The 13,259-nt window shown below is 43.7% G+C and overlaps 1 protein-coding gene across 1 annotated transcript in view; it reads right to left on the bottom strand.

Annotated features, from left to right (window-relative positions):
• The window catches only part of METAP1 (methionyl aminopeptidase 1), a 42,431-nt gene that overhangs the window by 11,636 nt on the left and 17,536 nt on the right, over window positions 1–13,259 (bottom strand). The window contains exons 3-8 of the mRNA XM_006274431.4: window positions 9,989–10,098; window positions 6,086–6,146; window positions 4,797–4,888; window positions 2,676–2,759; window positions 1,426–1,564; window positions 25–156 (exon numbers count right to left, since the gene is read on the bottom strand). Of these exons, the coding sequence (XP_006274493.2) occupies window positions 25–156; window positions 1,426–1,564; window positions 2,676–2,759; window positions 4,797–4,888; window positions 6,086–6,146; window positions 9,989–10,098 (618 nt within the window). The remainder of the gene's footprint in view (window positions 1–24; window positions 157–1,425; window positions 1,565–2,675; window positions 2,760–4,796; window positions 4,889–6,085; window positions 6,147–9,988; window positions 10,099–13,259) is intronic.

Raw genomic sequence — 13,259 nt, 5'->3', positions numbered from 1 at the left:
ACTCCAGGATTCAGTAGTGCTCACCTGCATCAATGGCTTGCATTAGGCACTCATAAGTTGTCTGAACTAGTCTTCTTCCACCTTCTTCAACTTCCCCAACATAAAACGTCTCGTTTAGATCCCCATGATAACCACTGCGATAAACAGTAATATCCACTGCAAAGAACATCAAAAATGTCACAAAACTATTACTGTTTTCTCACTTCCTGGCTCTTTTTCAGTTAAACTCAGGTTTCCCAACCCCCTCATCACTCCTTCTGGCACCCTGTCATCATGACAGCATCCAACTGGGCAGAGATGCAGAGCTCAACATTTATTGACAGCCACCTGCAAGGTACATTTTCCAACGGAGGACTGCCCCTAGTGGGATCTACCTTGATTAAATGTAAGCCCTCAGCGTATTTGCAAGTCAAACTGGACCACATATGCAGGTGCATGTGCAGATTAGCAAACAGTCTTACAGTGAGAACACAAAATTTGCTGATCTCCTTTCAACTCCTTTTCATTTAACACAATAGTTTAAGAGAATTAAGGTGGGCCATTGGAATTGCCAAGGTAGGTCATGAGGCCCCCAAAGATTGTGTCCTGCACCCCAGAAGAAGTACCCATGAAATATTATTAAGTTCCTATGTTATACCTTACAACCCAAAATAATCTACCATTATTTTACCATTATTTTACAAATAAAATGAAACAAACTAAGGCTCAGCCCAGGCACTTAAAGTAAAGCACATTAATCCCTTGTGAGAACCAAAACTGAAAAAGCACATGAACAAAAACACTTACTTTCATTGTCGTAACTGAGAGGAAATGCCCAGAGCTAATAAAACAAAATTTAAAAGTAAAGCTACCTCTGTCCAGCCAAATTGCTTGTGGACCCTCAAACACTGCCAGAAAAAAGGGTTGCATTAAATCTGCAAGGTCTTTGAGAAGGACTTGGCAATCTATACGCCTATGAAATGCCTGCACAAAAATGGTGCTACACAAGCACCAGAAATATCTGATGTGTTAACAACTTAATGATCAAAAAACCCATCTTATTGAAAATGCACACAAAACAAGTCAGAGGATTAAATAATTCTGCTAACATTAAAACAGTCATCTTTTCACTTCGTGCTTGTACACTGCCTGTGCAATGGAGTCCTGAGCGATGACTGGGCTTATTAACCACTATACCACAAGGCAAATAACATACTACAATGGACAAACTTCTGACAAATTGTAATGGCTTTAGATACTAACCAGTTCCATGAAACTGAATTTGTAGATTCAGTAAACAAAAAATGTTAAATGCCTGACTAAAAACAAAAGACGGTGTGAAGAAATTACTTTCAGCCAAAATCAAAACCTTGCTCTGCTGAGTGTTTTAGCTGTAAAGATGAGATACAGAGTTGTTAAAATATGTCTGTCTTCCAGATTGCCTACCATTAACAATATCACCCTCTTGCAAAGGCCGTCTGTCAGGAATTCCATGGCAGATCACTTCATTCACAGACGTACAGCATGACTTAGGGAAATTATAATAATTCAGAGGGGAAGGATAGCAATTCCTTGCAATGCAGGCCTAAAACAGATTTAAAAAAACACATACATATTACACTTTAGATTAGCAAAATCATTATAAAAAGGGGTGACAGCACAAGAGTCTTAAAGCCTTTTTTGCCACGTTTTAGCCCTAAGCCATGCTTGCTCACTCTCTCTTTTGCATTTCCTCTCTGACTTGACAATGAAAATAAATGAAGCTAGTCATGTTTGTTTCTGTTCACTTTTACTTCCAATTGTCAATGCTACTGTATAGATTTTTAAAAACTGCATAGGAAATGTGTATTTTTTTAATAACTAGTTTCAAAGGGGGCTTTTTAAATTGAAATGTTTTAGCTAGCCTTTGATGCTATAGAACATGTTTTTTAATTGGACCTTGTGCAAAAAAAAGTTTTGTTTGTTTTTTTAAAAACAAAAGCACTTAAGCATCTGTTTCAACTTCAAGTTCTTTCCTGAAATAGAGCTTTCATTTGCCTAGATTGTGCCTGGCAACTGGCTCTCACGAGACAATGCTAGTTAGTGTGGCCTAAATCCAAGGACTCAAAAAGGCTCCTTCTGTGTTCCTTCAGGCTCTACAATCTGATTCTGGATCCCATAAAACTGAAGGTTTCTTCCCTGCAGACTTCCTGAAGCTCATATTAGCTTCCAAAAACTCTCTATGAGGCTTGCAAATGGTCCAGCAGTCTTGCATATTGCATGCACAGAAATATGAAATACATATAGGCCTTTATATAGCAATACTAAGGTCACAAAGAAATGACGAGAAATGTGTGTTACTGGTGGACAAATCAGAATGAGAAACTTAGATAGCCAGAAACTGGAAAAAATGGAGTAAGAAATGAAATGGAATGAGATTCCCCTCCACCCTGCAGGAGCTTCTGACATGGAGTTTTGTTTTTGCTTTTTTTTTCCCTTTATTAATGCAGCACCTGTGCTTTGCAACTGTGTTAACATCTGTATCAAAACATAGCTTTAAAGTGAAGAGGGAAGGCAGTTTATTCACTGGAAAGCAAAGACAGGTTGGAATTGTAGAAAATGAGAGTGGGCATTTTAGCAATTATATACCAAAGTCACATTAGATAAAGGGAAAAGTTTGCATGCACCAATCCAAAAATACAATAAAGTCAATTTACTAGATGGACAGCATGGTCTATTTCTTCAGTAGTTACACCTGGTTTCACCATCATAGCAGCAACATCCAACACTTCTCTGGCAAGCTGCAAATGAAGAAAGTAGTACTTATTCAAAACTGTATACAACTTGAGCCAGTAAAATACTGAGTAATATCTAGGGGATGAAAAGTCAGTTTCCTGAAGCAACAACCAGGTTCCTAGGAAGTTGCATTGAAGAGGAGAGCTACACTAAGTCTTTGGAATTTTGGAACTCAAGCGTAGTCCTAGCTCACTCGGGTATGTTAAAAAAAAGCCCAAAAATCAGGGATGGGCAAAATATGGCACTCCACATGGGGCCATGCCCTACCCGCTTACATAGGGACAGCCTGCACTGGGCTCCCCCAGCATCTGCTGGCCCTGGCCAGCACGCAGCTTCTGCCAGGGCTGTTTCTGGTGCAGCTGCAGCCCAGTGCTGCTCTGTGCTTCCCACCTCCAGCAGCAGTTCCTGCTTTTGATCTTGCCCGTGCTGTGCTGTGCTGTGCCACGCCAGGTGAGCTGTTTCAGCCAGGTGGCTCCTACCCCAGCACACGAGTCTCTGGCATCAGCTCCCAGCCACCAGATCTGAAGCTGGAGTCCCAGCACTCTGCATGGGGCCAAACTCTGCTCGTTCGCACCAAGGCAGCCCACACCACGCATCCACCAGTGCCCACAGCCCAGCTGGGTACTGTTCTGCACCCCCCCTTTAGTTCCCGGATCTGAAGCCAGACCCCCATGTACCTACCGGGAGTGGTGTAGTGTGGTGCAGCAGGAGCGAGAGAAGCTGCTCCTGCTGCACTGAGTCATACTGCACCATGCCATTCCAGGTAGGCAAGCGGCTTCAGCCAGGTGGATCCTGCCACAGTGCCAGGGCTTCAGCTCCTGGCTGCTTTCCTGGAAACTGAAGCCAGAGCCCCACATACTGGGGCAGGAGCAGCTTCCAACGAGCTGTTCCCACAGTGGCTGCAGCCAGCCATGTGCTGCTCTGCACCCCCCCACCTCCAGCAGCAGCTGCTCCTCTCACTCCCTGCTGCATGGCGCCATGCTACTCCGTACAGGCATGCAGGGGCCTGGCTCCAGATCCTGGATCTGGAGACTGGGCGGGACGCGGCAGGAAACAGAGCAGCACTCGGCCAGGCTGCAGGCACCGGAAGGAGCGCGGCAAGGTGCACCCCGGCACAAACAGGTGGGGCTCGCCCCATGCAGAGTGCCACTGTGAACCGTACTGCACAGGGAGCTCTACTGCACGCGCCCCCCACTCTCCCCTCACCCACAGCAGGCTCCCAGGACCTAGCGCCCAGGCAGCATCCCCTTTCACACATGCATGCATACATGCACACACATGCTCCCCCACCCCAGAGGGCAGGGACATGTGATCCCAGCCTCTCCTATCCATCCCAATCCACTCCTGAACACTGCTCCTGCACACCCACAACCCCATGGGGCATTTTGGTGAGTTTTTTGTGGGGGGGAAGAGAAGTTACTGACTCAGCCTGTGACAACTGATCAAAACTCCCTATGTGGCCCAAGGGCCCAAATAACTGCCGACCCCTGCCCTAAATAGTGCCAAGATAAAATGTACCATTTAAACCTCAAAGCATGGCTGTGATCAGGAAAGTGATCACACTCGCAAAGACCTTATTCAACAGGTCTACTTATTATGGAGACTGAAAAAAGAGTTACTGGTTTTTAGTCTTGTTAGCACCACAGAGACAACATAACTATACACCAGAATTTTCTCCTCTTCTTACTCAGACATTAGCAACAGAATTATTAATAGAATTGCAGCTGCAGAATTATTACTAGTGATTTCAGAACAAAATTACAGCCAAATCTTAGACTGCATTTCAAACTGAAAATTTGACTTTGCAGGACTGATAATTAAAAAGAATATCCTCCTATTTGCAAAATAAGCAGACATGATCTGAGATCAACAGGAGAAAAACAGAAATGAAACTGCCAATTTGCATGCAAACACTTTTCAGAGTGTAACTGCCCTTTCACAGTTCAGACATGAAGATTAATTATCACAAGCTAGTGATATCATTTGTTTTCTGTAGATTTAAGGAAAGCATCCATGCTTTACATAAAAATAAAAAGCCTTACCCTACATACTACTCTCATGCCTTCTATATCTTCAGACGATAGGATTTTTATTTGAGAAGTTCCTTTAAGAGCCTGTTCTGATTCAGACATTCCTAAAAGAAAAAAAAAAGGAAAACAACTTAAGCATAGTATTTAGTGATTTTTTTTTTAAACACATGCACACTTCTAATTTAAGGTACCATACATTTCTTTTGACACACTAACAACAACATACTCTCCAAACAAGGCAATTTTAATATCTACAACCATAATAGTTTACGCACTTTCCCACAGAAAATACAGACACACGTGTATACACAATTCCACACAATTGCTTACATATTGAACTTCCTTCCATTTCCAGCATGTGCAATTACTCAAAATCATGCTCAAAGACTATTTTTATTCCAGAATCAGGATTTTTACAAAACAGGATTTTCTGCCTACAGGCAAAATACAGCAAACTTGCAGACGTTAGAGTTAAGGTTATAGGTTTGCAATGTTTTAAGAACTTACTACAGACAAACTGAACGATTTTTTTTCTATAGGAGTCAGAATATTCCTAAAAATCTGTGATTATAAAACTGATACTGTGGTATCATTGCATATGGCTGACAGAAATGTATACACATTAGTCATATTATTACTCTGTGGAAGGTCACTTTTATATTTTTAGCTAAAAATACAAGAACCACCACAAAAATCAACATTGTATTTTTTTTAATATTTGATCAAAAACAACATAAGTTTTGTCAAATTTTAAAAATAATTCTGAACACATTTTTGTCTCACGTTAACTTATCAGTGTTTCTCAAAATACAACAAAGGAGGACTACAGCAAGTAATTAAGCAAACAAGCATAAAAATGTTTTTCTCCACCTAATTCCACCAGCCTGTCAGGTACATTTTATTTAACCCCCTTCCCCCTCCATTTTCAGGAACAAAGGTTACAAGCCATTTTATAGTATATTTGCAGCAAAAATCTGAATGCCAAAGAAACAGTATTATGGGATCAATCCATGCACTTTTATACAATAAGACACAAAATTAGTCCTGTACTTTGAGAGAAAGAACCCAAAATGCACTTTAGTAGGATAACGAAACACATTTCTGAACTATCTAGGAAACATTTGTAACCTTTTTTCTTGAAAGGAATGTCACCAATGGATTTTAAAAAACAAACCAAAAAAAAAAACCCAACCCCACATTGATATACAGATTCTTTTTCCCATTACTCCATTATGTTCCACAGGTTTTTGCATTTACAACAATAAAAGAAAAATTTTAAACTGGGATTTGCTTCAAATTACCTAATGGGTGATCAGCATAATCAGGTCTCTGAATATAACTTGGCACAGGCCTCGTCGGCGTCTAAATGAATCACAAAATTAGTTAGATTCTTTTTCATTACTGCAAGTACTTTTACAATCAGAGACACAAAATACATTGGCTGCAAAACACAGCTAATCACGCTTTGTGATAATTCACACACAAAGGCAGCCCTCCCACCTTGCTGTGCCTCAGCAATAATTTAGTAGAAACACACTATTGCAAAGACCTGTATTACTAACATTTTGTATTGCTTTTGCACTATTGAACCTCGAGAAGCCAAATGAACAGCTTCAAAAAACTAAATTTTCAAGTCAGAGAAAATTGTTCTTTGAGATGCATTAACCCCACTAATTCCTGATGGATCCTCTAATTACTAGGATGCATTAATGAAGGTCATCTTTTTAACATCTTATTTCTCAAAACTCTTAGCTGCAATTTCATGCCCATCAATCTTGCGGCAGCTATGGCAATAAGCACCCAGCAATAGGACTTTTGTGTTGCAGTGTTCAGCATTTCTCTTTCACCTAACCAAATAATCACACAGATCATGGTATGTGATCAGCAGGGATCCAACTTTCCCCTTTAAAGGAGAAAAACATGGATTTTTCCTTTTGCAAACAGCTCTCCACAAGCTGCAAGAGTTCCAGGCTCCAAGGAGCTGCTTGCAAAAAGGGCACAAAACCCTAAGCCCTGTCTGGGGGGGGGACTTGAGAATCTGAGACCAGGCTGGCTCAGTCTCACTTTGCCTCCTACAGCCCTTGGGATAAGTAGGGGGCTTCAGGCTGGTGGGGGGGCCCTGAGAATCAGGTGCAGGTCATGCTGCCAGGCCTGGAGGGGGACAGAGGAACCTGTGGAAAGAGCTGGCAGGGTGTGCGGGGGCAGGGTAGGAGGGAGTGGGTGACACTGCCAGAGCTGGGGGGTGTCACAACCCAAAGTTGTGATTTTTTGTTTGTGTGCTTTGGCACTGCTAAATTATTTTTCCCGCTAAATTGCAGCTTCCTTGCACGGTGGAGTTTTCTGCTGCAGAAGAGAACCCCAGTGCAACGTAGAATTTCCCGCCAATTTGAAGCTTTCTTTGCATGGTGCATTTCTTTTGCATCCAAGAAATGCACGGTGCAAAGGAGTTCCCGCCATTTGTATGAAGATTCGTGCCACATTATTGGCCGATTCTAAATTATGCACACGTGGCGGCTAGCAACTGGCTTGCTAGCCGTATAAAGAGCTTGGGTGGTTTCCGCCCAAGTTGGAGAGAAGTGAGTTGGAGAGAGAGAGCAATTGCAGTTTGAGAGGGAGAGCGTGAAGATCTCTAAGCGCTACGGATCCTTATGGACCCAACGCATTTCTTAAAAAGGCAACAGAGGCCTAAACAGCCTCTAGCCTCTCCCCATCGCCGATAAATTCCTAGACGTATCCCTTCCTGCATATTGAAGATACGAACCCGCGGAGCTTTAACAACTCCAGGGCAAAAGAACCGAACCCACGGAGCTTCGACAACTCCGTGGGACAGAAACTACCGAACCCGCGGAGCTTTAACAGCTCCGGGGCTAGAACGAATTTGTCGTAGTCCTCCAACGAGGATTTAAGCGAAGCTGCACCTGGAAACTGTCCAGCCTACACCGCGACCATCTTGGGTGTAAGTAAATAATCTTTAAATCAACCATTACGCCTCCGTGACTAATTCTAGCTCGCCCCCGGTCTCCTCCGGCCCCGCGTGCCCGGGCTGCTGGCCACAGCCCACGTGCGCAAAGACGGGCCCGGCTCGCCCCCAGCCCGCACAGGGGGGACCTACAGGGACAACCAACAGAGATGGCAGAGGGCAGGGCAAGGGTGTGAAGGTGGGCAGCCTGGGCCACATGGGGTATAGCGGGAAAAAAAAGACAGTGGCAGTGGCAGCCCCTTGGTGCAGAGGGGGGAGCTGCTGCCAGGAGGGAGTGAGAGGTAGGCAGGGGCTACAACTTGGGAGTGGGGAGCACCAGCATATCAGGGATGCTCAGCGCCACAAAGCAGCGGAGAGAACAGTTGCAGCTGGTGAGTGAAGGGGGACCTCTGATTTTTCCATGATAAAAACCCCCCCACCAAAATCAACCCCGAAAATATATAGGTATTTAGAATTTATTTTATTATGATTGAGGCAGTTATAGGCTTCCAAATGTCTTTAAAATTGTAAATATATCAATAAAACATTGTGTTCAACTAATATATCTAATATCTATATAAGCTGCCCACCTGCCACCCTTGTCCTGCCCCCTGCCAGAGAGAGAGAGAGAGAGAGAGCTACAGATAGATATAGATACACAGATTTATATATCTATCTATCATAGGTAGGCAGGTAGATAAATATATCTATACGCGCACGCACACACACACACACACACGAATGGCGTTTCATTTTAATCATGGAAAAATATGGATTTGGTGTTTTTAAATCAAAGAATTTGGGATCTATTTTTTTTAAATCAGAGAATCTGAATTTTAACAGAGAAAACCAGGATCCCTGGTGTTCAGACTTACTGGGCTGTACTGCCCATCTACTGTACGTAGAGGACATAAGAAGGAAACTAGAGTAATGGGCATCCTCTGTCCGTACCGTGCTTATGTCAGACAGAGAGATGCATAAAAATGCAACTAATCCTGAAAACACCCAGGTCTTCTCCATGTACAAATCTGTAACAGATTAACCAAAGGTGCATTTTAAACCTATTTAATAAAACTAACACCAAATCCTTTGTAGACACACTTATTTTAGCTTGGCTTATTATCAATTAAGCTAAAACAAGCTACTCAAAATTTGTGGTTATACAACATGTTCTGATTTAAACAAACAAGCTTTTAAACCATATTAAATGAAACCAGTATAACTTTCTGATAAAAACAATTCCTTATACAGAGGACTAACTTTCAGCTTTTGAGTGTACTCTCTTTGATTTAGAAGGGACTACTCAATGGGCGCATCCACATGTGAGCTTGACTGTGCAGCTCATTACTGCACAAGTACTAAATGTACTGCACAGTAACCACTGGTACTACACAGTCCCAGTGCCGTGTGGGTCATTTGCAACCCTGCTGCACAGTAGCTCATTGCTACAATGCAGCAGCGTCACAGTTCATGCCCGCCAATGCTACATCACCGTAACATCTCATGTAGATGTACCCTCTGTGTATAAAAATAAAATCAAATTTTAATGAGTAAAAGTTTTTACACAATCAGGACTTTCATTTATTGCATCTTACAGCCACAGAACAAAATTATGGTGTTGGCAGCAATACTTCTGCAGGTTATAATAAGGGATGGATGCATCATAAATCAACGAGTTTTAATCGACTTTAAGTATCTAATTTTGAAAATATATCCCAATCTCCGTACATGCAAATTTTAACAAACCTAGGTTTTATTTTGTTAAATTATTTCCTGCATCCCTGTACTGTGCTATGGTAGAATTAAATTTCTAACTCCCAATATTACTTTAATTATTGCATTCCTTATGAGCTCTCTCTAAAAAATCGTGACAAATATATGTTATCAAGCATCCCTGAATGAAGGAATTACTGTACGAGGTTATCTAAAATAATTAACTAACTAAACAGGGATTGATGAGAGCCACTTCCACATAGTGATCCCTGGTAACGTCTCTGAAGGCCAAGAGCCCCTGACTTGACAGAACGCCAAAGCACACAAAGATAAAGATACCGACACCATTTTTGTCATACAAAAGAACTACATAAATAAAATGAATATATAATCTCACACACATATGGAACCATTTTCTTAGAAAGGACAACAAAATTGCCAACAATCAAGTTATTTCTTGGCACTGATTTTGTTGTTAAAAGCATTTTTTTAAAAGGAAGCAGGTAATATTTCCACCGCTGGCTATACTCACCAGCGGATAATGTGGTCTAAGTTTACCAGTATATCGATATCCAGCCCAAGGATCTGTGTTAATGTCACCTTCCACAGTCCAAGAAGAAACTTGTTTGGCTTTTTCATCTTCTGCAAAACAAAGAATAAGAATTGGGGCATCCTAAGTCACTGTTGGCCAACCTCTTTGGCAAGCATGCCACAGAGTAAACCCTGCCCCATCTAAGTGCCATGTTGATCCCCTTTCCCTGATTAGTCACTTGTTCTTTCTTCTCCCTGCCTGATCCATTCCTCTGCTTTCTACTCCCTTCCCTATCCAGCACTGTGATCCCTGCTCCCTCCTAGACTGTCATGTGCCACACACAGAAGCTGTCCATGTTGTGGTACACATGCTGTGGGTTAGCCACTTCTGCACTAAGTAGTCAATGAACAACAAGAGTTTGGGGTCTGGCCGATGACCCTCCCAAAAAAATCTAGATTTGCATCCATTTTGTTGCTTTTTTCTCGTTTTTATAAAGAGTGTCAGAAAGATTATATAACTATTTACAGTGTTCTCCCTATTTTGTTTTTACATTAAAAAACTTTTAGGCCCAGTTTAACATATTTCTACTCTATGAAAATGAAAGAATAGTAGGGTTATGACACAAAATGCATGAAACCTATTTATCAAGGGGAAATTATTTTTAGTGTTTGTTTTTATTGGTTCTCAGGGGAAAAATACATCTTCACTAAAGACTTAATATTCTTTCCATAATAGTTTCCTTCCAGCATTCAAAGATAGAGGCCATACTAGTTTAACTATTAAGTGCCATGCCAATCCTCAAGAGTTACTAGAAGAAGCAAGTGGAATATTACAGCACAATGGACACATAAGCAGATTTCCTTGGGGCTGCCTGACCTCCAGCTAAAGACTAAGTACTTATTTTTGTTCTTTTTCTTCTTTCAGAGCTCAGAAGCATAACACAAGACATCCAAAAGATTGTCATGGCAGGCTCCAAAACTGATCCATCAGTCTCCAAAACTAGCGTCTGAGCACCTGCCTGTTTAATGGATGATCAAGACAAAACTCTACAGTTTTCGGGCAAATTCATCACAAGACCATTTTAAAGCAAATCACTCCATTAGCACTATTTTAATTAGTAAAGAAGTATGTTTAATTTTCTCAGTACCCTCTTAATTTTGTGGCATCAGAGAAAGGGAAATGACAGAGCTGAAACAGCACACAATTCTTGGCTGCTCTTTACGCAGTTAGAAAAATAGCAGTTTTGCATGGAGTTATCAAAGCACTCTCTAATATGTAGACAGGAGGCCTGTGTGAACAGGGAAGTATTCAATTCAGATTCAAAGGACAGTGATTTGATTCGGATCATTGTCCTGAATCGATTTGGCCGAATCAGCTTCAGAAGATTTGGCACCGATTCAGATCGGCCAGGGAAAGGCAGGCACAGCTGGGCAGCTGCAGGTTCTCCCGCGGCTCCTCTGGTTGTGCCTGCCTTTCCCTGAGCAGTGGGGAGCCATGGGAGAAGCCTCCACAGCTGCCTTGCCCAGCCCCATCCTCCGCCTGGCCCCAGCCTCCCAGCACTTAAAAAAGTCCCACACTGCAGGAGCAGCGATTGAGGCCTCTGGGCACTCATCGCAGAGCCCCCCCATGCAGCCCACGGCAGTGGGGAATCACCCCTCCCCACCTGGCACCCACGTGGCAGCTGCCCCCATGGCTCGGGTACAGTGCAGCTCAGGGGGGCACCACGCGCTGTCTGGGAGCTGGGGCCGCTGGGACTGCCCCCCTGAGCATTAAGCTGCCCCAGCTCCCAGGCAAATGGAACCAGTGGCTGGGGGAATATTCAGGTTCCTGAACATTCCCCCAGTTCCTGGTTCGATACCCCAGCTCTCTGATCGCTTCCCCCAGCTCTTCCCGGGGGGCACGGGCCCCCAAATGATGCGGGATGACAGCAGGCTACTGTTGCCAGCTAGTGATGGCGGCAGCTCTGGGCTATTTCCCCAGCAAGCAGCAGCCGCCTGCTGAAATCCCGCACACAGATCCAGGGGCCGCACCCCCCTGGGAAGAGCTGGGGGAATGATCAGAGCACTGGGGCAAACCAGGAGCTCCGGCTAACAGGTCAAGCCGCCCCAGCTCCCAGACACCATGCAGTGCCCTGCCAAGCTGCACTGCACCCATGCTATGGGACAGCTGCCGCACAGATGCCAGGCCGGGGGGGCTGGCAATCCCCGCTGCCCCGTGCTATATGGGGGGGCTCTGCCACAAGTGCCCAGAGGTCCCAAATCACTGCTCCTGCAGGGAACTTTTATTTTTTAAGTGCCAGGAGGCTGGGGCCAGGTGGGAGATCGGACAGCACAGCCATGGGGGCTTCTCCCATGGCTCCTCTGGCTGTGCCTGCCTCTGACCCAACAGGGGGAGCCATGGGGACTCAGCCCTGCTGCCACTTGCCCAGGTGGCACAGCAGGGAGGAGGGGGCAGGGTACAATGTAGGCACAGCTCGCTCTGGGTAGCAGCAGGGCATAGCCCCCACTCCCAGTGCTGCCGTGCCCGCATCATCCCACCCTGAGTAATGTGCCCCCCGCCCTGGCTGGGCAGCTTGTCCCAGCCCCAGCCCCTCCCTCCTCCACCCCCAGCCCCAACAGACTTACCAGCTGGAGACAGCTGTCAGCTGCCTGTTTAGTCTATGACTGAATCTTTTTCTGAAGCGATTCAAATGCTTCGAATCGATTCGGAGCTTTTACTTGGTCTCTCGATTCAATTCAGAGATTCAGTCCCCAAATCTCATCCGAATCGAATCAGCTACCAAAGCTTCGCACAGCCATGGTAGACAGGTGCATTATGGAACTGCAGTGGCTGGACTAATTACATTTTACATAATGGTGCAAAGGGGCAGAATATACATAAAAGTAGAAAGAACTGCCAAGAGTGAGTTGAGTTCAGACTGAGAAAATTCTTTTGGTTTTTATACTACATTCGATATAAAACAATATACTGAGCACATGAACACTGATTCTGAGAACAAAAATTGTACTAAGTTTTAGGAAGAAGGTAAATGAGTCAAGGGTTTAGCTTTAGTACTCACGTGGACCAATCCTGAAAGGAAATCAGAAGTAAAAAAAAACATATTGAGGGGGTTTTTTGTTTGTTTTTGGGGTGTTTTATATCCCCAAACCCCAGAAAACTGGCACTTATAAAATTCTATAATCAGACAATCAGATCAGGTGGGTTATAAACAGAGCAAGTCACATATATGAAGTACTGTTATTGAGAAAATAACTACACAGGTATGTAAATC

The sequence above is a fragment of the Alligator mississippiensis genome, chromosome 2 (genome assembly GCF_030867095.1).
Source record: "Alligator mississippiensis isolate rAllMis1 chromosome 2, rAllMis1, whole genome shotgun sequence".
Taxonomy (NCBI): domain Eukaryota; kingdom Metazoa; phylum Chordata; order Crocodylia; family Alligatoridae; genus Alligator; species Alligator mississippiensis.
The sequence above is the reverse complement of the archived record's forward strand: the minus strand, read 5'-3'. Positions and strand labels throughout refer to the sequence as shown.